General features: G+C 38.5%; 2 protein-coding genes and 1 long non-coding RNA gene across 4 annotated transcripts in view; 1 reads left to right on the top strand and 2 right to left on the bottom strand.

The window, feature by feature from the left end:
* The window catches only part of LOC112567315 (sialate O-acetylesterase-like), a gene marked incomplete in the record, with an annotated part of 123602 nt that overhangs the window by 13560 nt on the left and 84863 nt on the right, over window positions 1-25179 (bottom strand).
* Window positions 1-25179, bottom strand: part of LOC112567313 (ubiquitin-associated domain-containing protein 1-like) — a 40004-nt gene that overhangs the window by 2900 nt on the left and 11925 nt on the right. Inside the window, 11 exon segments of the mRNA XM_025243961.1 lie at window positions 1499-1543; window positions 1545-1586; window positions 2038-2181; window positions 2937-2997; window positions 3615-3726; window positions 4126-4228; window positions 4694-4801; window positions 5340-5494; window positions 5722-5925; window positions 6086-6687; window positions 6894-7114. Coding sequence (XP_025099746.1) covers window positions 1499-1543; window positions 1545-1586; window positions 2038-2181; window positions 2937-2997; window positions 3615-3726; window positions 4126-4228; window positions 4694-4801; window positions 5340-5342 — 618 coding nt within the window. The 5' untranslated portion in view covers window positions 5343-5494; window positions 5722-5925; window positions 6086-6687; window positions 6894-7114.
* LOC112567316 lies at window positions 10289-16133 on the top strand. Of its 2 annotated transcripts, XR_003099789.1 has the most exons (5): window positions 10289-10754; window positions 10949-11095; window positions 14130-14330; window positions 15040-15271; window positions 15977-16133. It is a non-coding gene; the product is annotated as an uncharacterized LOC112567316 (long non-coding RNA). The 2 variants fall into 2 exon arrangements; XR_003099788.1 differs by lacking the exons at window positions 10289-10754; window positions 10949-11095 and adding an exon at window positions 12812-13296.

The following is a 25179-nucleotide window of genomic DNA, read 5'->3' as shown; positions in this document are numbered from 1 at the left end:
CCCTGTGGAGAGGTATCACATAGAGTGTCCTGAGACAAGTTCTAAACCATAAGCCGCTAACTGCCATGTTGACAAGAGAATGTTTTAACCACTACTCTACCGGGTACTACTACTATTTTAATTGTGCTCAAGTGGTTCGCAATCACCTAGGTACAATTTTCTCAAAGACAGGTGAAGTATATGATAGAAACAATCTTACAGAGAAGGTTTCAGCTAAGTGTTAAATCATTCTAGGAGGGACTAACTTGTTTGAGTTGATATTTTTCTCCTGCAAAAAATTGTGCTGCTGATAATTATCAAAAACGTTCTTACTAATAAATGAGCAAAAGGACACAGCTTCATTAGTTTTGGAAAGACAAGACCTTTACAAATTACTTCCCTTTGACCATAGGCTCAGTCCTTGCAGTGTTCTTTCCTTGAGTACCTGCTTTGTATTATCCACTTACTACTTAAAGAAATCATCCTTTACGTACAACAGGAAAGCCTATTATGCAAGCAGAAATGCATTTTAATGATTAAAGCTATAATAATGAAGATAAACATTTAAGAGACTGAATGGACGGATTCATAACCCGACAATTAACTTACAAGTCTGAGACAGATAAATTTATCCTGCTTCTTCAGCAACTATTAAGACCAGGCTGCCCACACATCTCCATCACATTAAATAATTTTTAGCTACAAAATTGTGTAAACAAAAAGGAAGGAAACGCAGTCATCTAGTTTGATGAATCCTATTTAAAAAGAGTTACATCCCTTACAGGAATGAAGACAAAAACTACGACATGACAATGAGTGCACACATGAAAACGACAAGCGGTTTTTTTTTTTTGCTAAGTTGTTTTTTGATCTTCATGTTTCATTATTTCTACTTGGAATGTAACCACCAAAATATACTGAATCCAGGACTAAACACTGCAGCGATCATCAAGTGTGTGTCAACTTGTATCAAATTTTGAAAAATACATAATCATATCCCTAATTTCCTTGGTTTTCACTTGCAAGCGCAAATTCACAATGGAATTGGATTGAACAGTTTCATTCTCTGAGCTTTAATTATAATTCTACCTTCCTGACAGAGCTTGCTGGCATGCAATAATATTGCTATAGTTGCTGGCTCGTCATAAAACACCAATAGCCCTTCTTCCCCTCCTGACATTAAGTTTATATGATTTTTGAAAATACTTCAAATTTGTGCATGCCTGGGAATCAGAATGATAGGTCAAGGCGCAAACTAAAGTGGTAAAAGACTTCAAACTGGGAAGTACACTGAATGTCATGTGCCTAAACAACCTTTTAAAAATATTAATTTGATATCTTTGCTCCATATTTTTCTTTTATAGTTCTTCTGTAACTTCTTTTTAAAAAGTAGAAATTTGTTAGTTGTTAAATGTAAAAAACTAAACCCAACGGTTTTCCTAGAATGACTTAAAACGTTAACCATCAAAATGAGGGGATGGGGGAGTTAGTGAAAGATGCAAATTTCAAGGTAGCTCACTGCTGCATCTTGGTCATTACGAAACATACGCAAAGACTGCAGTGCTTTCATTTTCTTCAAATCCCATCTCCAGCAGCCGCTTCAGTGCCTGTGCAGACCAGTCGAATAACAGTGCAGTGCTATATCTAGTCCATATCTCATTTGAAGCTTCTGACACCAAACTCGTCTAAGCTTACTTTATTACTGACTTATCTAAAAGTGCTAAGAAACACCAACCTTCAACCTTTGACCCTCATCCTTCTTTTAAAATAAAAACAAATCAAAACTGCTATGTGAACTTTTAAATACGTTTTATTTGACAGCAATAAATAATTAATTTTTATTTTTAAATTTAAATTGTGCAGAAGTTCCTACAAGTCAGGGTCAGGCTGCCATCTAATGGTCCATTTGCTAGGAGTCTCCTGTCGGGGCAGTCCAGCAATGCAACAGCAAAATACTTGTAATCAATACCATTTATGACCATGTTGAGTTTCCATTCAGATGATGGCTTGACCGTAAACACCAATTCTTATGTCTCCTGCCTCTCAACAGCGACTCACCTCAGGATTAGGATGAAACTCTTGCTTTCATAAGGCACGAATGGTGCCTAAGATGCTGGTGTAGTGTAGGAGACCCCCTTCAGAACCAGCACTTGTAGGCTCTCCTCCTGTCTGCAGCAAACCACCCTCTGCACCTTGAAGTTCCTGAAGCATAACAAAACTAAAAGTTGAACAGCAGTATTTTTGGCTTAGCAGCCCAAAAGTTATTGTCACATTAGAGAATTTTTTTATTTATTTAAATATAGGTGTAATAGAGGGAATATAAAAAAATGAGAAATAAAAAACTATGACAAATCAATCTATACAGTTTTTTTAAAGTGTATCTGAGAATGACCTATTTCACAAAGCAAGTTGACTTGCTTCACAACAGGATTTCTATATCACACTAGATCAGTGGTTCTCAAGGTATTTCAGACCGCGGACCACTTTACTTAAGTAAAAAAGATGGCGGACCACCAAGGCCTAACATTTAGTCTTTACAATGAATTTCAAATTTAAATTGCCGCATTTGTTTCATTACAATTCAAAACTAAATGTACTTCTGTGTCAGTAGTATAGTAATGAGTTGACACAAAACTATGTACCTTGTTATTTGTAATTAAAATGTTAATGCAATGAATTCATCACTTTAAACATCAGTTCAATTTGCTGACATATGACGACTGTCAGCCGCGGACCACCCTTTGAGAACCACTGCACTAGATCCTAGCAACATTTTCTGCTATGGCCTACCTTGAATGACAGATGCAAGATGATTTTAGAAATGACATGAACTATCTTTCTCCCCAATCTCCCTTAAAAAAAATAGCAATTAAAAACTGAATATTTCTCTTTTTTTCTTCATCTGTTGTAGAAAATATGGAAATTATACTCATTATACTGTTACCAAAATCACATACCCTGTCTTGACTTGATGAAGTGATTGGTTCCTCTAACTCTGGAAGAGGCATGTCAAACCACCTGCAAAACATCAGGTTCATTTCCATTCTGAAATAACCATTCCATTGCTGCCATCACCTCCATTCTAAAAAATAAGCACAACAGGAGTAGTTTGAAGACAGGGTCAGTAAAAGTCACATTTTTTTTCGATTCCTTGAGTTTTCTATCTGCTTACAATATTGTCTGGTGAAACATGGAAATATGCGGCCTAGGTGTGTCCCTTTTAAGTCTACTACTACCTCCTTCTGCCTGAAAAAATGGCCTTGCAGTGGATGGTCAGAAAGACAGGAAATGATTTTATAAACTTTATTCTGGCTCAAAGCATCCCAGTGGCAGTCCCATAGGCATATTTCAAAAACAAGACACACAGAGCAATAATAGGTAGTAAATAAATTACGATTTAATTAGTTTAAATATAGTTTGCAAAAATGCATTTTAATTAAATCCTTTAGCAGTTGAAAATACATTCATAGTGATTAATAAATTTTGATAAACATAAGTCTTGACATGACACAGTCCATCTTGTGGCAAGCTGGAGTGGATGAAATCTTAGTGAATGTATACTCAGATTTAAGACTACATTTACAAGACAAATGAACTGAAAATAAAATGAAACAACAGAATGGCAGACCCCATACTTGTTAATTACCAGTGCTTTCTTGGCATGAGCCTCTGGGAAACCCATGTCAGTCAACTGTTTGAGTGCAGCATAATCAAATTTGGGTTGCTGCAAAAGTTCACTTAGCATATCTTGCAGCACACAAACACATACAGTTCATGTAAACACATTTATGCACACATGCAAGAACACACACACACAAAGGTGCAGACTATTTGATAAGTGAAATATCTTCTAGTAAAACTATGATTTTTTGCTTTTAAAAGAATTATTCCTATAGCGATTATCATTGTAGGACCTACTTAACAAAATGCCCTTTGTGTCTCTTGTATTTCAATATCCACATGCAGATGCTAGTTAACGATCTATGCAAGTTCAAGGAAATTAAGTAAATGTGGTTACTGATGGGAATGGTACTAAAGACTGTCATATCTTTTTATCTACTCATCTGTTTTGTCTTTAAAAAAAAAATCAACACAACATAAAACATTTGTAAATGTTTATACAAATGTGCAATTTTGCATGCACACCTTCAGCCTGCTTGAAGATTTTGGCAGCTGATGGGTTGAGGCAAAGAATTCTCTGTGAAGCTTCTATAAGCGAAATAAGGATTCGACGCAGCTCTGTCTGAAACTGATTACCAATGGAAAAAGTGACTCATTTACTAATTTACTGACTTAAGCATGTTTATAAGGCAAGATTAAAATCATGTGAATGACCAGGCATAACTGAAGGATGAGGGGGTGGTAAAAAACAAGCCACATGCTAGATCTGGGCTAATTGGTTAATTTTAACTTTTATTGCTTTAATAAGTAATGACTACATGAAACCTAACAATTTTAGTCAATAGATAAACCCAGTTTAATAAAAAGCAGTATCAGAAGTTGGCATTATCCTATTTTTCTTTTACTCATGAGGTGCCCAATGCATCTGTGGAGAGATCTTTTAAATAAATCTGCAAAAGTCATTTACATTTTTTAGTCAGAGACAAAAATAATACCTGCTAATTCCACTCTTACTCTAATTTAATAACAATGCATCAAAATTCAAGTAAACAGAAACTGCAAAATGAATATATTTATGCAATGACATATATACATCAACTGAGTTTGTTGGTTCCTCTTCTTTAACACTGTATGGAATGTTGGGAAGGTGTGACGTCAACTTCCGTATTGTGCTGAAATCTGGAGTTCGTGGATCATCCTTCTGCACAAAAAGAATTGAGAAAAGACATCAAAACACAACCAAAAATGTGTGTGTGTCTTCACACCTTACAAAGAGGTGTGAACATTTATACAATCAAAACAACAATATTACATTTAATACAGTCTAAAACATCAATATTTATTCAAATGTGAAGGCTTACTGAAAGTTAGAAATTGTATTATGATAGCACTGAGAGATAGATGACAGTTAGCTTTCCAAAAAGGCGTACAATATACACTAAGAAATTATCTTTGCAATTACATTAGTCTTAACATCATTTGCTTAGGAGAAAATTGAGTATTATTGCTGGTGGCATACTGTCAAAGGCATGATTTGTTTTAAAAATATGGACTTTTTTGCAGCAACTAATGTAAATCAAAGACTAGTGTCTTGGAAGTTGCAGGAACAAAGGGCTCTTAAAATGGTGCCAAATTAAAATTAGTGACAAGCTGGGTGTTAAGGGCATTATTTGTGATTGGAAAGGTAAGCTTAAAAATCTCCATCCAAAATCCCCTAAACTGCTGTGAATGCTACTTACCATAAACTGTGGCTTTTAAATGTTGCAAGGTGTTAAATCTTCGTTTCTCCTTCCTCCCTTCCAAGCTGTACAGTTTTGGAGCAAGCAGATGCTTCAGCAGACGGTACAGTGCCTCTTTTCGGTGTGAGGCCACCAAAATAGCTCAGATACAAAACCTGAAACAAAAAAATGTTTCGATCAGCAACAGTCTCTTTATACATATATAAAAATCCCAACTGTGAATCTTCTGAAGATGGCAAATACAATGGGTGAGCTTATATGGTTAAGACAAAGTTTAACAAATATGGAAGCAATAAACACTAACAGGTTACTTTTTACTCCTGGTTATCCTTTCGTGTCTCTTGGGATTGCCTTTACTGACAAAATCTTTCCTACATCTTACCATTCTTTGTCTGGTATTCTCCTCTGCCAAAGCATCGTTTAAGCTGATCAACTTCCTGCAGTGGAGAGAGGAAGGTATCTGGAGTTGTATGGCTGGCAGCCACATTGCTTTGCTGGTCCACCTTCTGCTGCAGGATCTCTGTACCGTTCTGGAATTCTTGTATCTTTTTGAAAGTTTTCTCAAAATAACTTGGAAGCATTTGTACTAAAAAAAAAAAAATTAAGATTATCTTAATGCTGATATTTAAAATAACTGTAAGTACAAGGTGATTACATATATATATATATCTAACATGCAAAAATAAAACAAATAAGCATTTTTAATTCTCTGAATGTAATAATTAGAAGTTTAAGTAGAATCTTACAGTCGCTAGCAGATGTTGCTGGTGCTGATGATGGTGATGCAGGAATAGACCGTCTGATGGTGGCGACTAAAAGCAAAACAAAGTCTCTTAGTGCTGATAAATGTAGGTCTCTTAATGCACACCCACAACAAAAAATGCACATCTAATTCTCTAAATATAATCACTGGAAGTTCATATGAAACCTTACAGTCAGTAGCAGCTGCTGAAGATGCTACTGGTGTCAAATCAGAATATGTGACTGAGGCCCTTAAAAATAAACAAAAAAATATCAATGCAAGTGTATTTAAGTGTACACACAATGCAATTAAATCTTTTACTTGTGCATACATAAAGTAAACAAAAAGGTACTTCTAATTCTCTGAACATATTAATTTCAAACTCAGAAGTAAACAAAAAGGTACTTCTAATTCTCTGAACATATTAATTTCAAACTCAAGTGTAACCTTACTGTTAATAGTAAATGGTCCTGGCTGTGCTGGAGAATCTACAGACTAAACACGTCTAATAGAAAACAGAGTTCGCGCAAAACTGATCTCACAGGTCTTGGTGGTGCTGGTGGGGGGAATACAAAGTGTGATGTACTGCTTTCACAGCCAGGGCTCCTTAGACAAGCAATTTTGGTATCAAATTACTAGAAAAGTCTTATGCAGACTTGTGTTTATTTGATTTCTAAAGTATCAAATACTAAATTTCTTTCAAAAATTCTATGATATACTATATTCAATTTATCATTAGTGCACTAGTAGAAATTTTTAATTTTTTTAACAAAGGAGTAATCAAATGAGCACACACAGAGAAAATAACTTACATGTGCTTTTAATTATCTGCTGGTAGGTGAAAATATTCCAGTTCAGGCCTGGCTTTTTTATGTTTTTGACCCAGGTGGAGTCTGCTTTAGAGCTAGGCCAGAAAAATCTATTGGTGCTCTCTGGGATTAGCCATTCATCGGGCATGATGGCTGCAGACTTCTTTCCATCTTCGAATAGCTTGATATTGTGGCACATCTTTTAAATCTTTGATAATCAAAACCTAGCAAATAAATAGGAAAAGACTATATATATATAAAAAAAAACTTTAACAAATTAAATGTCTTTTCTTAATCTTATTTCTTTAATCAAAATACTGTGTACTTGTACCTTGATAACTTTCGGAGAACAATGAAGATCAGACGATAGAGTGTAACTCCAATTTCGCTGTACAGTGTATTTTATATTTAAATATGGCGGTGACCGGAACACATGCGAATAAGGGTTGCGCGAGTGATCGTTCTTCATAATATATTTACACGTGTATATACTTTATATTTTTTTAAATTGTGATAACTATTAAGTATAAAATATATTTATATGTTATTTAACAATCTACAAAATATAATTACAAATAAGCATTTTGTAAAACGTGACTTGATAGTCATAAATCAGTCGATGTCAGCAAGCTTGGGTCAAGCTTGGCGACCGGGGTTCTTGGCCGATTACCATTCCGCCAAGCTTTTTTCAAGTTCCCCATTCGCAGCTGAATGAGCGATCGCGTTTAGCGCGCACCGTGAGCCTTGGCGCTTGCTTGGTGGATGCTTGGTATACTGGGCTAACCAATGTTACAAGATTTTCCCAAGCGTGGCCCAAGCTTGGCCGAATCTTGCGTGTTTGCTGGGTTTTCAGAAGTAGAAGTTCAACTGAAGCAAATCAACAATTTATGATACATGGAAATATGTAATGTGACTACTTTTTTCCCCTTACATTGGTTAGTCACTAAAATACACGTGTTCTTTCTTTCAACATATCTCAAAGATTTGACGTGGGGTTACTCCACTAAAGGTGGGAGCCGTCTTTATTGTAGGAGGCAACGAAGGTTATACACTCAACATTAAACACATACATAGCGAGACTATTAAACCATAAATATCGCATTAATGTGCCAACTGTTCAACAAAATAGTTCCACTCACTGTTTGGAGAATGTCGCAGACGTTCACTGTCAAATACACTACTACTGTTCCTTGGATAATCATTCTCAGATAATCCTCCTCATATATCTCACACTTTCCCAGTCCCGTCATCTGCCATCTTGATGTAGGATACTCTCACGATCCTCAGCGCCAGGAATGCTCCTCCTCTACCCTATCACTGCCAGGCAGGTGCGCTGACACACTAGCAACTAATTTCTCACTCATCTCTAAACTCATACAAGATGGTATCATCATTCATGTGTGCATATTTAGGAGACAGCTGCAAATGCCACTGCTTGCAGCAGCTTTATGTACAACCACAATTACTTAAATCCCATGTAATGTCATGTTTAAATAGCCCATGTAATCCAAAAAGCCAATGTTATTTTTTGATAGAGATGAAAATATTTTTTTGTAGAGAGTCATCACTCTATGATGCCATGGAAAGTAATCAGCCACCTCTAAGAGGACATCTTCTTGGAGACAGTGGGTATATATGCTAAGGGACTGGCTAATGACCCCTGTTTTAAACCCAGACACTCCAGAAGAGAGAATTTATAATGAACTCCACAGACAGGCACGCTGCACAGTGGAAAGAAGCATTGTTGCTAAGAGGAGGTGGCACTGCCTACATACTGGCTTACAGGTGTCTCCAGAGAGAGCAAGCGAAATAATTATAGTGTGCTTCATTTTGCACAATCGTGCCAGGTTTGTGAACATTGTTTTCTTGAATATTGTGGTATAGCTGACAAAATCTGAATATCATTTTTACCTCATTTTTATAAGGGGGATGGATGAGATGTTCTATTAACTTACAATTTGCTTTTGACATTTTGTTCAGGTTTCTAGCTCTGCCAGACCCAGATGATGAAGAAGATGATACTGATGATAATGGTGCAGATGAAAACCATTGTGCAGATGAAAACCTTGTAGAGAGGAGATACAATATGCAAGCACAGAAGAGAGCAAGAGTTGCTGCTAGGAAAGTTGCCCGCAATAGGCTGATTGCATTTCTTGCACACCAGTAAAAAAAACAAAGTCTGTGTGACACAGAATATAGCACATACTATCAAGGCACACACAAGAAAAACCAAACAAATATACACCACGTAAACAATAGATTTAGAGATGCACATTCTAAGATCAAGGACATAATTCCAAAAAAAAAATTTAACTGCATACACATCCACTCTAATATCTAAAAAATGCATACACTGGCAGTACTCATCTCTTTCTCTATCTTTCTTTTTTCAGCTTCCAGCAGCCAGACTTCCAGTTTGAGTTTTTTCATTTTTAGTCCTATTTTTTGTTGGCATGACTCTGGTTTTTGTTTTTTCAAATATTTTTTCGTGAGTTGTTGCTCTTCATCTCCTTTGCTGACTCTTTTTATATTTTTCATTCTAAAGGTTTTGCTGACTCTTTTTCTTTTTTTCATTCTAAAGGTTTCCTGGTTGTCCATGGACAGTGGTGTTGACGGGTAGAAGTCTGCCAATGATGTGGAGGGACTTGAAAACTCTGGGGCAGAGCAAAAAAAATTATGTACTAAATGATAGTCGCAAGAGTGGCAATTAGATTTCTGCATATGCATCAATAATATTCTAAGGAAAAGTGATGTTATCCACAAACTGATTTAGTGTAACATGGCAGAAAATTATCAGTCTTGCAAGAATTAACTGTAAATATCATTTAGATGTGTATTTATATATATATTTGTGTGTGGATGCAATTATAGACTACAAATGTGTGCCAAAGAAAATTGAATGTAACTATCAATTTTCCTGAAAATCATATAAGTTGACAAGAATAACAAAACATTCAACATTTTACTTAAAATAAAAATTACCATTTTCTTTGTTGCAAGTCTTGACCAAACTGTTGTCTAAGCAGGGTGCAGATTCTGTTGTCAGGGGTCCCACACTTTGAGTTATTTCCTCGGTCACTGCGAAATTCAAGCAATATTTTGAAATTATGCAAATTCACATACTGCACCATTTCCTTGTCTTTCCCTTTCACACTTTTATCGCTTCTTGTAGACTGTAAATTATTCACATTTCATTTTGCTTTTGTTTTAAAATGTGTGATTATGACTGAGTGTAAAATAAATGTCACTATGTAAATTTTAATATATTGTCTATTATTTATTGAGTTGGCAGCATTGTGCACAAACTTCACAACACATCATTCTGCACAAAAACTTCACAGTAGAGCCAACATACGACCCCAGGTATTGTAGACACGACACCTCTCTTTCTCTGCCTCTCTGCGCCTCTCGTTCAGTCACACGCATGCGCACTTTTGTCATGCATGGTAAGAAGAGGCACCATTTCTCTTTCGGCATACAGGTCTCCCCTCTCATGTGTTCATCCACTTGTAACCGATTAAAAGCTTTCAAGCACGATCGTGCATGCTAATTAGTGAACTCTCCTGTTCTACCCGGCCCATCCATCCTACCTCCCATCTAACCGCCATTCCACCCACTCACCCTTAGGTCTCTTTGGTGTGTGCGGACACAGCTGTGACGCGGTCGTTTTCGAGCCTAGCGGACGAATTGACATACGTCAGCTTGGCAATGACGTAGCACGATCGTGACGACTGACTTAAACGTCCCAGACGCGCTTCTACAGTTGGAGGAGAGTAACGCCAGAGAGAGTGTTCCGACCGTTACTTATTTGCTGTTGACCAATTTCTTTTTTTTTTCTTCACTGATCAACACTAACATAACTAGGTAAGGCTGTATGTATTGTATAACGTGGAAAAGAAATTGCCTTTCCAGATGGGTTGTCAGACAAGCAGTTCTTAACAGCTATCTTGAAATCCAAATCTTGAAACAACAGATGTTTCTTGTTTGAATTATAGAATAATAGAGATCAAGGAATTCATAGGTTTGGAAAAGTGATAAACAACCTTTTATGCCCACAGGTATTCACTAACCACCAGAATATTGGCATCATCACGTGAGCACCCCAATGACCAACATATTGATGCTCTGCAAAGAGTACAAAAGAAGAGAAGACAGACCTCAAACTGCAGCAGTAGAAGGCGGTATCCAGGGAGTGTCTAACGAAGGTAATGCAGACAATTTTATATTATGGCTTTATTTTCTTTTGTTTTTGGTTTGCCTATTCCATTTTGTTGTGAATTCCCTTTCACAATCTGATGTCGCAGATAGTGTTGCCTATGACGTGGAATATTTTTGACAGATGTTGTCGTGAAAGCGTAGGGGTAGGCTGTAGTGTGGGTTTGCACATCTGTTTTACCATGGACGTAGATAGGTGGACGGATGGCATACGAATTTTTTTCCTTTACTGCTAGAACGACGCTCGGGTGCTAAAAACTTCCAGTTAAGCTTACCACGGTTTAGCGAATGACTTCAATGACTATGTCAGCAAAGTCTGCAAGAGCAACAACAATAAAGAAACGCGCACGCGGTGGTTCATGCTGCTGCTGGTAGAATGCCACTGTGCGAGTATCAAATCTTTCGGTTTTAGCTTTTTTTCGCTTCCGCGGGCAGGAATATCGACAGATCAAGACAAGTGGCGAACGACTCTCATTCATACTATAAACCGTTCAGACAAAAGTTTCAATCCATTGACAGCCAAGATTTGTTCAAGGCACTTTGAAGAAGAATGCATTAAAATGCATCTTATTGTTTACCTCTTACTCTTCTTTGTCCTGTACATGTTTTAGATCGTGACTATAAGGCTTAGACAATTTTCACATAGCGGAAGATATCCCCATTAAAGCAAAAATTTAGTTATTAATAATCGCGTCATTCATTAAATTTTCAGTAGATCACTTCAGAAGTGATTAAATATGATTGATTAAATTAAATTGATTAAGTTGATTAAATATTCTTCTTATTGATTTAAAAAACTCGCTGCATATGAAAAGGCCTAGATCAACATCAGTGCTTTCAGTTCACACACCATTACGCCAACACAGATGATTTACAATGTGTCGTATGCTGTAAACCAGTATTATAGATTTAAATTCAAGAATAGAAAATAGCTAAATTGATGTTCCATTTTCTCTTTGATTTGTTATTGTTGTGTTGTAGTATATCAGCTCATACAATTTTATATTTTATGTTTCACTATTACCAGTTATATGATATTGAAGCTCACACACCCCTCAATCATCATCCTGAAAGCACCACAAAATACCGGATTTTATATAAAAGCGAGAGACCGAGGTGAAGCATATAAGCGAACACGTCATGATTCTAGATCTAGAAGTTTAAATGCGATTCCTATTGTTTATTATTTCATACAAAAGATTTAAGACTAGCGAAGCAAATACTTTTGTGTTCTAAAATACTTTTGTGTTCAAGATTGGTTAATTAATAGTGCACACAAGCAATGCACTTCGGTAATTATATTGTTGATATCAAACGTCTCGTTAAATTTCATTTTCGCGCTGCTCTTCCGGAAGTACATAACCTTTGGATGGGAGCTTAGGCTCGTGGTGGCTGTAAGGCGTGATTGGTTGTGGTATGTCAGGTGGCATGACTGGCCAATGAAACGGGGTTTCGGACAGAAAGATCTAGATGCAAGCTCAGCGTTTTGGGGTAGAAACTTCTGGGGAGTGACGTCAGCGTCTGGGTCTTTGGTTGTGATTGGTTGTGGTATGTCAGGTGGCATGACTGGCCAATGGAAGGGGATTTTGGACAGAAAGATCTAGATGCAAGCGGTTTGGGGTAGAAACTTCTGGGTACTGACATTAGCGTCTGGGTCTTTTGCACGCAAGTTTTCTGGAGTAAAGTTGACAGGTGAGCTCAAAGCGATAACGAGATAAGTGGTGAGCGTGTTTTGCGCGAAGTAGTGTATTGTATGTGTGATTAGATTTAAGGTTAATTGAACAGTGACTCATTAGTTATCTGGACACATTAGACGTAAGGAGAAACAATTGGGAACGTGACGACCTAGGGAACCGGCCAAGTAAGGGGGAACAACTTATTACAAAGTTACTTGTCTTGTCAGAGATCTAGCCAGAGTGCTAGGACTTTTCCTAAATGACGTAAGGGGAGATGACGTCAATGTGTGGTGACGAAAAAAAAAAAAAAGCAGTTGTTGAGAAACGGCGAAGGAGAAGAAAAGGAATGCTTAATTGTGGGGAGAGGGATTGCGTTTTGAGTTGTGGAAGTGAGAAGTGACTGCCGAGACAGTGCACTTGAAAAGGGAGAGAAGAAGAAAAAACGGAGAGTGGAGAGAAAGGAGAAGACGGAGTGAGTTAGTAGAGAGCCTTTGCCAAGACAATGTGCCTCGCGAGTGAGTAAAAGATTGACTGTGTTAGTCAGAGGAAAAGCCGTTGTTAGTGAATGTATTTTTCTTTATAGTTAGGATTTGTTCTTCTGAGTTTTTGTTTAGTAAACACGGGCAGACTCGTACAGGCAATCATTTTTTTTTTCTGAGAGAAAGAACGCGCAATTGTCCGACCGGCTGGTGTGTTTGAGAGTGAAAAATTATAGACTCTAGCGGCGTCGTGACACTTGTGTATTCTCCCTTTTGTCATTTGGTAATAATTAATAACGTTCTTTTAATGCACTAAGTTGTCTTGAGTTTTCTTCCATTGGGGTTATGCGTGCTTGAGGGCTCGAGCTAACTAAAAGTTGATAATTAATAAGAAATTTAGTGTGGTAGCACATGAACGGACTTTTGTATTACACCAAAGAATGGCTTTCAGGTCTTGCAATTATTATTACTTAGATTTCTAGAAAACTTGGAACATTAACATTAACGGTGCATGCTATCAGCAAGACCTAGGGAACCGGCCAAGTAAGGGGAAACAACTTATTACAAAGTTACTTGTGTATTCTCCCTTTTGTCATTGGGTAATAATTAATAACGTTCTTTTAATGCACTAAGTTGTCTTGAGTTTTCTTTCATTGGGGTTGTGCTTCCTTGGGGGCTCGAACTAACTAAAAGTCGATAATTAATAAGCAGTTTAGTGTGGTAGCACGCGGTAAATGTCGACGGGATTTGGTGGGGGTATCCTAAACAAGATGTATGGTATGAGACTTCTTTTAATCTCTTTGAATCTGTAAACCTATTAACCTTCTTTTATTTACAAATCCCAATTTTCCCATATTTTATTTTTTCAGAAGCTGTACAGAAGAACTATGGGTGCATCAAGGCTTCAGATAACATCATGGAAAAAAGCAGCAACAGAAAGAGTCAACCTCTGTATACCAAACAACTGTATACCTCGCCGCCACCCCTGCAACCAGTTCATCACCTATTTTCTGATGGAAAAAAGAGACATCGTTATTATCCTCATCTTCAATTAAGGCCAGGCACCTGAGGTAAAAATTTTTTTTTATGTTTTATGGAATAGCACAGATTTTTGTAGTCACCTTAATTAAAAAACCATTTGGTCTGCACATCTGTACTACACTAGTTGCCCCTCCGCCCCACCGTATTCGCAAAAAACACACTCTTCTTTCACAAGGTCTTTTGATACTTATCTCTTTCTTGAACCAGAGCCTTGATCTTCTAGTATTGTGCATAGCTCTATTTCTCTCTCTCTCTCCTCTTTTGAGTGTGAGAGAGAGACATGAACCGACTTTTGTATTACACCAAAGAATGGCTTTCAGGTCTTGCAATTATTATTACTTAGATTTCTAGAAAACTTGGAACATTAACATTAATGGTGCATGCTATCAGCAAGACCTAGGGAACCGGCCAAGTAAGGGGAAACAACTTATTACAAAGTTACTTGTGTATTCTCCCTTTTGTCATTGGGTAATAATTAATAACGTTCTTTTAATGCACTAAGTTGTCTTGAGTTTTCTTCCATTGGGGTTATGCTTGCTTGGGGGCTCGAACTAACTAAAAGTCGATAATTAATAAGCAATTTAGTGTGGTAGCACGCGGTAAATGTCGACGGGATTTGGTGGGGGTATCCTAAACAAGATGTATGGTATGAGACTTCTTTTAATCTCTTTGAATCTGTAAACCTATTAACCTTCTTTAATTTACAAATCCCAATTTTCCCATATTTTATTTTTTCAGAAGCTGTACAGAAGAACTATGGGTGCATCAAGGCTTCAGATAACATCATGGAAAAAAGCAGCAACAGAAAGAGTCAACCTCTGTATACCAAACAACTGCATACCTCGCCCCCACCCCTGCAACCAGTTCATCACCTATTTTCTGATGGAAAAAAAGAGACTTACAACAAACTGAAATTAAAAACTGTGACTTCGTTATTATCCATATCTTCAATTAAGGCCAGGCACCTGAGGTAAAAAAATTTTTTTATGTTTTATGGAATAGCACAGATTTTTTTGTAGTCACCTTAATTAAAAAACCATTTGGTCTGCACATCTGTACTACACTAGTTGCCCCTCCGTATTCGCAAAAAACGCACTCTTCTTTCACAAGGTCTTTTGATACTTATCTCTTTCTTGAACCAGAGCCTTGATCTTCTAGTATTGTGCAAAGCTCTATTTCTCTCTCTCTCTCCTCTTTTGAGTGTGAGAGAGAGAGACATGAACTGACTTTTGTATTACACCAAAGAATGGCTTTCAGGTCTTGCAATTATTATTACTTAGATTTCTAGAAAACTTGGAACATTAACATTAATGGTGCATGCTATCAGCAAGACCTAGGGAACCGGCCAAGTAAGGGGAAACAACTTATTACAAAGTTACTTGTGTATTCTCCCTTTTGTCATTGGGTAATAATTAATAACGTTCTTTTAATGCACTAAGTTGTCTTGAGTTTTCTTCCATTGGGGTTATGCTTCCTTGGGGGCTCGAACTAACTAAAAGTCGATAATTAATAAGCAGTTTAGTGTGGTAGCACGCGGTAAATGTCGACGGGATTTGGTGGGGGTATCCTAAACAAGATGTATGGTATGAGACTTTTTTTAATCTCTTTGAATCTGTAAACCTATTAACCTTCTTTAATTTACAAATCCCAATTTTCCCATATTTTATTTTTTCAGAAGCTGTACAGAAGAACTATGGGTGCATCAAGGCTTCAGATAACATCATGGAAAAAAGCAGCAACAGAAAGAGTCAACCTCTGTATACCAAACAACTGTATACCTCGCTCCCACCCCTGCAACCAGTTCATCACCTATTTTCTGATGGAAAAAAGAGACTTACAACAAACTGAAATTAAAAACTGTGACTTCGTTATTATCCATATCTTCAATTAAGGCCAGGCACCTGAGGTAAAAAAAAAATTTTTATGTTTTATGGAATAGCCCAGATTTTTGTAGTCACCTTAATTAAAAAACCATTTGGTCTGCACATCTGTACTACACTAGTTGCCCCCCCCCCTGTTTATTCTCACTTTTGTCATTTGTCCAATAATTATTGGGTACAAACAAATAACTAAAACAATGTATCAATAATCAGTGTACCACTCCTATACACGATATATTTCCAGTATAGTACATCAATAATCCAACACACTAATAGAGACAACAATAAAGCTGGTTCACACAAATAAAGTAATGTCAAGAATCCAATTCAACAATAAAGACAACGATAAAGCTGGTTCACACAAATAATGTCATCTGTAAGGTATTCAGCAGTCTCCGGTGCTGTAAGTCCTTGACGAAATTCCAACGTTATTATCCACAATATTATAATATTAAATGTAAGTCCTTGACGAAACCCATACGTTATTATATCATAGTCACTGCAATCCCCCAACTCCTCTGTTTATAGGATAAATACCAACTTTCCTGCCTTTAATTCGATTTATCATAAATAGAGTGTTTTACAATACCGAAAGGTCGCTGGCAGAAAGTCTCTGTCCTGCGCATGCGTTTGTCTTCCAAGTGGTTGGCCGGATGAGAGTAGGTGAGTTGGAAGGTGAGAGAAAGCCTCCCCTCCACCGGCGGTTTAAACTCGGGCTGCTCTGATACTTTCCCTTCCGGATGACGGATGGTAGTGCGCAAGCCTAAAAAAAGGTAGAGTAGCCTCCCCCCTTGCTCACACAAAGTTTTCTGGTCCTGGTCCATCGGTTGCTCGCCTACGCCGGTGCACGGGTGTCCTCAAACCCACAGAGCTCTCACGGCGAGGACGTGGACTCCAGAAAACACGAGCAGTGATGTACATCCACAGCATTACGTCCACAGAGATCGCAGCAGCAGCGAGTCGGTGAAGAAAAACCACAAATCCACCAAGTTATGATCAGCCGCCCACTGGCCGCTTACGGTCGAGCTTGAATACCCACCGAGGCCCACACTTCCCACCAAAAACAGGTCAACCACGGTTGTCAACCTTCCCCCCTTCCCCCCTCTATTGTGCACTTGTCCGTTACAATCATGAATAAAGATAAATGGGTGTCGTGGTTTTAGATTTCATCTCAGGCATGCTGTTTTCATTTTCTGCATGTTTCAACTATTTACAAACTTGGTTCCTCTATGACGTTAGAGCCTTAGTTACTGGCTTTATGATGGTTGACCTTTTCTGCTGGCTCTACTGGGAACCAGCTGTAACTGTGTCCTGGGCAGGGATTGGCTCTCTAGGATGAGAAGCATTGAATTTCTTTAGAAACTCATAACATACATTATGTAGCTCCATGTGGAGATCCAATACAATCTCAGGTAAAACGTCAGTGATAGATCTAAGAAGTCTGAAGAAATGCCTGTTTTCTGTCTTTTTCTTTATCCATCTCCTCCACCTCCCCCCCATGATGAAACAACCTTGCATCGACACACAGTGACAGACAAGGCGTCAGGATGTGTGTGTAGACTAGGCGTTGGACCAGTTTACTGTACTTACTTTAATAACGGCTTCTGGTAAGTGTGTTATTCGGACCAGCCTCATAAGTGCTGCAGGCTCCAGGTAAATACTTTTACGGAATTCCTTTTTAAGGGCCCGCAACTGGTCGGGTCCAAAATTTTGACGACAATTGCGTGCCCTCGGGCCTTCTTCCATCAGTTATGATTCCAAGTTATGATTAGCCGCCCACTGGCCGCTTACGGTCGGGCTTGAATACCCACACTTCCCACCAAAAACAGGTCAACCACGGTTGTCAACCTTCCCCCCTTCCCCCCTCTATTGCGCACTTGTCCGTTACAATCATGAATAAAGATAAATGGGTGTCGTGGTTTTAGATTTCATCTCAGGCATGCTGTTTTCATTTTCTGCATGTTTCAACTATTTACAAACTTGGTTCCTCTATGACGTTAGAGCCTTAGTTACTGGCTTTATGATGGTTGACCTTTTCTGCTGGCTCTACTGGGAACCAGCTGTAACTGTGTCCTGGGCAGTGCTTGGCTCTCTCGGATGAGAAGCATCGAATTTCTTTAGAAACTCATAACATACATTATGTAGCTCCATGTGGAGATCCAATACAATCTCAGGTAAAACGTCAGTGATAGATCTGTTTTCTGTCTTTTTCTTTATCCATCTCCTCCCCCCCCCATGATGAAACAACCAGATGAAGTTTATTATATAGAAGCAAAGGATACACATGGTTTTAATACATGTATTTATTTACTGCAAAGAATTTGTCACAAATGTTTACAAAAAAAATCATTAAAATTTATCACGTACATATACAATCCAAAAAAACAAAAAATCGTTTCACTGTCAATTCGTAAATACGGACAAAAGTCGTCCCTTCATTGTCCCTTTTCGCTGACCACTGCCCACCTCTATTTATCTAACTTGCATCGGGCCTGTTGTTCTGGCCTTAACGTCACAATTGTGAAGCTGTCCTGCCAGTCTCAACCCCCAAGTCCCTGGCGTGCTTCTAGAGTTGGAGAATTTTTTTGCGAGGACGCTGACATGTTTAATTTGCTACTGTCATCTTGCACCAGTTGTATGTGATCATACCACGAACTCTACACACTTTCAGATTTTAGCGGTAAATCTTGGACAAGAATTACGAATGCTGAAAACATAGAAACAAACAGAAGAGTAAGATCTCTCAAGAAAAGCACTTACTAAACAAAAGATGATGAAGCATTTATTGACAGCTCACACTTATAGTCTTTAGGTTAAGAAACAATACAAATAAAACAGAAAAAAAATGCAAAATAAGTCAGGGAAGACGTTTACACAAAAGATGGTGATTGATGCACATGTTTGAGTACTCAAGTGGTTTGCATCGGCCTGAGATGGCCGGAAAAGCTGGGACAATGGACCAAGCGCAGCCGCTTGAGCCAGAGTTTTGACTCCGCTCCATATGCGTTTCAACCTGATGCCAGTAGTGTAGCCATTCTTCAAACAGAATGAGTGAGTCAGTGAGCGATTCAGTCATTCAGTCATTTTCTCTTTTTTTTAAAGCAGAGTAACACTTCACTGTCTCATAGACGCTAAAAATTAGCTAAAATATTAACTGAGACAAAATTGCACACTAAATTGTCACGAAACGAGGTGGTGTAGAGAGATGGGCCTAACTCGTCCGAGGGAAAAAAGGTCACTTCATCTGGCTCGCTCCACCCGACTTTCGCCCTCACACCCACTCACCTGCCTGTTCGCACGTCCACACGCGTACGCACTGGTAAACACTTTCTCCCGGGTGTGCATATACAACTGACAAGACGGTTGTACAATAAACAACATTTTTTATTAAAACAGAAAAGCAAAATTAGGCTGACATGAAATCAGTTACAGAATAATGGATTGAGGAGATACTTTGGTCTTGCGTTAGTATCTGCACACCCTGACGCTATCGCTCTAATACAGGGGTGGGCAACTTCTCCGGTCGGCGGGACCGGATATGGGGAAATGAAGTCCTTGGCGGGCCAGATTACTGGATCAATACCTTAATCGCGTATTTATCTACATATGCAAGGACTAAATCGTGTTTAATGTAATGGGGACTCCGTGCACAGTTTGGCTAACTGTTGATGTTTAAAAGCACTCAAGCTGATTACAGTTGACTGTCGTGGGCACCTATGCTCTTTCCAGAATGGAAAAGTCTCCAGCAGGGACTCCTAATAGGGGTTAGTGGCAAAACATGTTTTTAACTTTTAAAACTGTTATGAAAAGCAACCTTAGAAACGTGCTTCTTTTCAAATGTTTCCTAAACTAATACTTAGATGTCTTGCACAAGCGTTTACGAAACATTGTGAAGAATGAAATGTGGCTTCAACAGTTTAAAACAACTTCGGTTTTTAAAATTTATAAATGTATGTTGTACACTGTGCTTCTATCAAACTGATTACCTAACTAGATTTAAGGCCTAAAAGTGTTGAGAATTAGCAATAGATTGTGAAACTGGGATTTGGCAGGATGGAAACCAAAGAATATTAGCTGCATAATTATAACATTCATATAAAATGGCGATTCTTTTCGTCTTTTGAATACAAATTTACGTACGTTCAAAAAATATATATATATACTGAATAAGAAAGCGATCCTGTTTCGCGGGCCTACCTCTAAATCTTACTGTAAGGATTTTTCTGGCGGCGGAGGTAGCTCTTCTCCTCCGCCACCACTTCCCCCGGCGGTTGCAGAACCACGCCTGAAAACTTTCGTCACTACTTCGTCGTTGCTCATTCCTTCCACATCGCTGACTCGTCTCACTGCGATAGGGATGGTGATTTTTTTTTTTTTTTCTTCAAACCGTCTGTACTCTTTCATCATACATTCAGAATACATATATACACACACATTTCTATCTATCTTTATATGCACTCTCTCTCTCTCTCTCTCTACGTGTGTTCAAAATATATATATATACTGAATAAGAAAGCAATCCTGTTTCGCGGGCCTACCTCTAAATCTTACTGTAAGGATTTTTCTGGCGGCGGAGGTAGCTCTTCTCCTCCGCCATCACTTTGCCAGGCGGCTGCAGAACCACCTCGTTGTTGTTGTCGATATATGATTAACACTTATATTCCCAATTCCACAATCCTAAGGAATCAGCACCCTTCCATTTCAGATATATTTACATACAAATATCATCATACACAGAAGGAGGTCAACAACACTGAAGTCAGGGCTGTGATCCTGTTTCGCGGCCATATCTGAGATTGTCATTTTAAATTTTGAAATTCATATAATACAGAGTGATTTTTAGGCCTTGGTGGTCCGCCATATTTTGTACTTAAGTAAAGTGGTCCGCGGTCCGAAATACTTTGAGAACCACTGGACTAGGCGTTTACTGTTTACTGTGCTTACCCGGACCGTGGCTGCTGGCAGTCCGGTCCTCTGCTCAAGATATTTTCGCTTCGCCAGCCTTGGATACCGATTGATTTTGAACTCGGTGTTCAGGATGCGTAGCTGGTCCGGCGTTATATGGGTCCGTGGCCTACGCACCGTCTGCGACCTTCCACGAGCTCTGCACGTGGGTCCTGCGACACACGAACAGACAAGACGTCAGGATATGTGAAGATGAATAAGATGTAATAAGACGCCACTTAAAGAGGCTTGTTTACCAATTTGCTGCAAATAATTTAAAAAAGACTTAATTAATGTGTCTATGAATGAACTATTTCCAAAGTCTACCACTGTTCTGTGGCAGTAGTTATGTATAAATAAAAAGTTTCTTGAGGCAGCACATCTGCCAGGCTTGCCATAAGTAAGAGAAACGTTTCATTACTCTCTTGGATGAGAATCAAAATCAATATAAATCAGAGTTTTCTCAGGTAAACAATAACATTGTCCCAATTTCAGAGTACAGAATAAGACTAACAAAGTAAAACTGTCACTGAAGTCAGGGCTGTTTAGTTAACAACTAGTGGACTAGGCATTCGATCGGTTTACTGTTTCTACCTGAATTCTTTTGCGCGACAAGCGCGTTCTTTGTGACAGAAGAGCAATAGTTGCCTGGCTGGGCTACTGCCCCCGTAGAAAATATTCCTTGAGCATTTCTCTCTGCCATCGTTTCATCCGCCTTCTTCGTCTGGCGGGTGGTTGTGCGAAATGAAGGGGCAGACAAGGCTTCAGGATGTGTGTGTCGATGAATAAGATGTTATAAGACGCCACGTAAAGAGTCTTGTTTATCAAATTTTTCTTTGATGGGTCTCCAGGAAGGGGAGATGAAGCTTTTTCGACACCTTGATATTGAAGCACGGTTTGGTGGCATATTTTATGTACTTGCAGATGGAGATCTTGAAGAATCTCCACTGGAAGTGTTGATGTCAGGCTTGCCATTAACGAGAAGAATGCTTTGTTTTCCTCCTTTTTTTACATTCTTCTTCCCTCTCTTTGATGGGGCAGAATCACTCCTCCCTGGCTGTGGCTCTTCTGGGTTTTGCTGCAAATAATTAAAAGTAGACTTAATTGTGTCTATGCATGAACTATTTACAAAGTCTACCACTGTTCTGTGGCAGTAGTTATGTATAAATAAAAAAATTTCTTGAGGCAGCACAGTTTACTGTGCTTACTCGAATAGTTGCTGGTAAGCCTGTTCTGCGGACCTAGCCTCTAGAGTACAGCAGGTCATCGTCGTCGTCGTTGTCGTTGTTGATATATGATTAACACTTATATTCCCAATTCCACAATCCTAAGGAATCAGCACCCTTCCACTTCAGATTTGATTTGATTTGATTTTGAAAAAAGGGGGGTTCGACTGGCATCAGAAATATAATCTAGAACCCACGAGAGCGTTGTCTTTTGTGTTGTTGAGGAGAGATTGGGGAAAAGCCCGAATCTTACCTTGTTACAGCTACAGGACGAGAGGTCTTCAGCGGCAACTTCACCTTTCACTTGCCGCTGTGAACCTGACCTCTGACCATGTGATCGCCATTGTAATTGAGGACATGTAAGGCGGCCTCACCTGATTCAGAGAAAGACGATTGTCTTTGTGATTTGTCATCATCACAACACACACACGCGCACTCACCAACAAATACCTTTGTGCAATACAGGGTAAGTCGAGGTTGTAAAGATTGAACGTTTAACGGGTGAAGAAGTCAACTTCACTCGTTATCAGAAAAAGTAACTCGTATTTTTTTTTTTTTTTTTTTTGGTTAAACTGCGCAATGACAGAACCGTATCCCTAAATAAATATATTTTTACAGAACCGGGACTTTAGCAAGTCATGTTAACAAACTTCGAGTAGAAAGAAGACAGCAGAAAACTACTGTGATGATCAGCAAAGGATACACATGGTTTTAATATTTATTTACTGCAAAGAACTTGTCACAAATGTTTACAAAAAAAAAATCATTAAAATTTATCACATACATATACAATCCAAACAAAAAATCGTTACACTGTCAATTCGTAAAAACGGACAAAAGTCGTCCCTTCATTGTCCCCTTTTACTGACCACTGCCCACCTCTAATTATCTAACTTGCATCGGGTCTGTTGTTCTGGCCTTAACGTCACAATTGTGAAGCTGTCCTGCCAGTCTCCACCCCCAAGTCCCTGGCGTGCTTCTAGAGTTGGAGAATTTTTTTGCGAGGACGCTAACATGTTTAATTTGCTACTGTCATCTTGCACCAGTTGTATGTGATCATACCACGAGCTCTACACACTTTCAGATTTTAGCGGTAAATCTTGGACAAGAATTACAAGAAAAATGGAAAAATAAGTAAGGGAAGACGCTTACACAAAAGATGGTGATTGATGCACAAAACTCACTCACTCCAGAGCCTGTTAAAGTACTCACGTGGTTCTGGAGGGGCTAATGTAGTAGTATTTTTAAGCAGAGTAACACTTCACTGTCTCATAGACGCTAAAAATTAGCTAAAATATTAGCTGAGACAGAATTGCACACTAAATTGTGACGAAACGAGGCGGTGTAATTCAAACTCTAAAGACTGATGTTTTTTTAATTCTATCGTCATAAGAGATATTAACATATGAAAATGTAGTAGAGATTCCACCGCAGTGAAATGTACTTTTACTGACATATTTAGACTCTAGGTCCAATTTTCCCACTTTCCGGCTACGCGGCTCGCAGGGCAATGTACAGTAAGGAGGGCATAAATCGCTGGGCCAGCGCCGTTATCATAGTTCCAACTAGGCTCGAGACTAGCCTGGTGCCTGCCATCCTGAAATGATGCCAAACCAGAATGAGTGAGTCAGTGAGTGATTCAGTCATTCTCTCTTTTTTTATTTTTAAGCAGAGTTACACTAGAGAGATGACTATTTTAATCAGTTTGATCACCTCGCTGAAACTCCATAACTTCATTTTTCTGTTGTCTCCTCATATTACTTTAGCTTTTCTAGTTTAAACAAATAAAAACACAAACAAAAAAAATTATTACTTATGCTTAGAATATCATTTTAGGGATCATTTTAATGCTAATTCTGTGACAAGTCCTTTTGAAACGGAATAAATCGTATCTCCGCACTGAAGTGAAGCATTCCGGTCCGCTCCACAAGCCCCTTTGTTTCCGACAAGAGTAGCACCTGTGACATATTTTGTATCCAGGTTTCTCTTCCCACCTATGTTCCGAACTCTAGTTAAAAACGGCCCTAAAAACGATTATTATTAATTCAAGCTCTAAAGACTGAGCTTTTTTAAATCTATCGTCATAAGAGATATTAGCATATGAAAATGTAGTAGGAGTTCGCTCTCACTTTCGACTTACGATGAGGATGTCGTTCTCACTGTATTCTTTGTTACGTCATTCATACACGGCATTTTGAAAGCTTTCGTCACTTACAGTATGTCGTCATTCACGCTCTCTCATTCTTTCACGGGCGTTCAGTCCTCCCACGATATAAAAATGTTAGAGCGCATTTTATTCGTAATTTGATTGCATTGACATATATCATATCAAGCGGCAGATGTATTTGACAACATTCTCGAACATTTTTTCGATACAACTAGTCCATATCTCTCTGACCTCAGACATACAGGTTTTAGAGAAACCTTAGCCAGATTTAGACGAATCTTGTGTCCTAAATTTAGTACTTTAAACAGCAGTTCTCTATGCAATTTGTTATATTACTGTGATGAGATCTACTGGGAACCAGCTGTACCTGTTTTCTGGGGAGGGGCCGTTGGCTCTCTCGGATGAGAAGCATTGAATTTCTTTAAAAACTCGTAGCATACATTATGTAGCTTCATGTGGATATCCAATAAAATCTCCTCAGGTAAAACTTCAGTAATAGATCTAAGAAGTCTGAAGAAATGTATGTTTTCTTTCTTTTTCTTTATCCAATTCCTCCCTACTCCCTTGGTGAGGGAAAGACCACTCCCCCCTGCCTGTGGCTTGTTGGTATCGGTCTGCAAATAATTAAAAAAAAAGACTTAATTAATGTGTCTAGGCATGC

This window comes from Pomacea canaliculata, linkage group LG6 (genome assembly GCF_003073045.1).
Source record: "Pomacea canaliculata isolate SZHN2017 linkage group LG6, ASM307304v1, whole genome shotgun sequence".
Lineage (NCBI taxonomy): Eukaryota > Metazoa > Mollusca > Gastropoda > Architaenioglossa > Ampullariidae > Pomacea > Pomacea canaliculata.
This window is presented reverse-complemented; position numbering and strand designations above follow the sequence as displayed.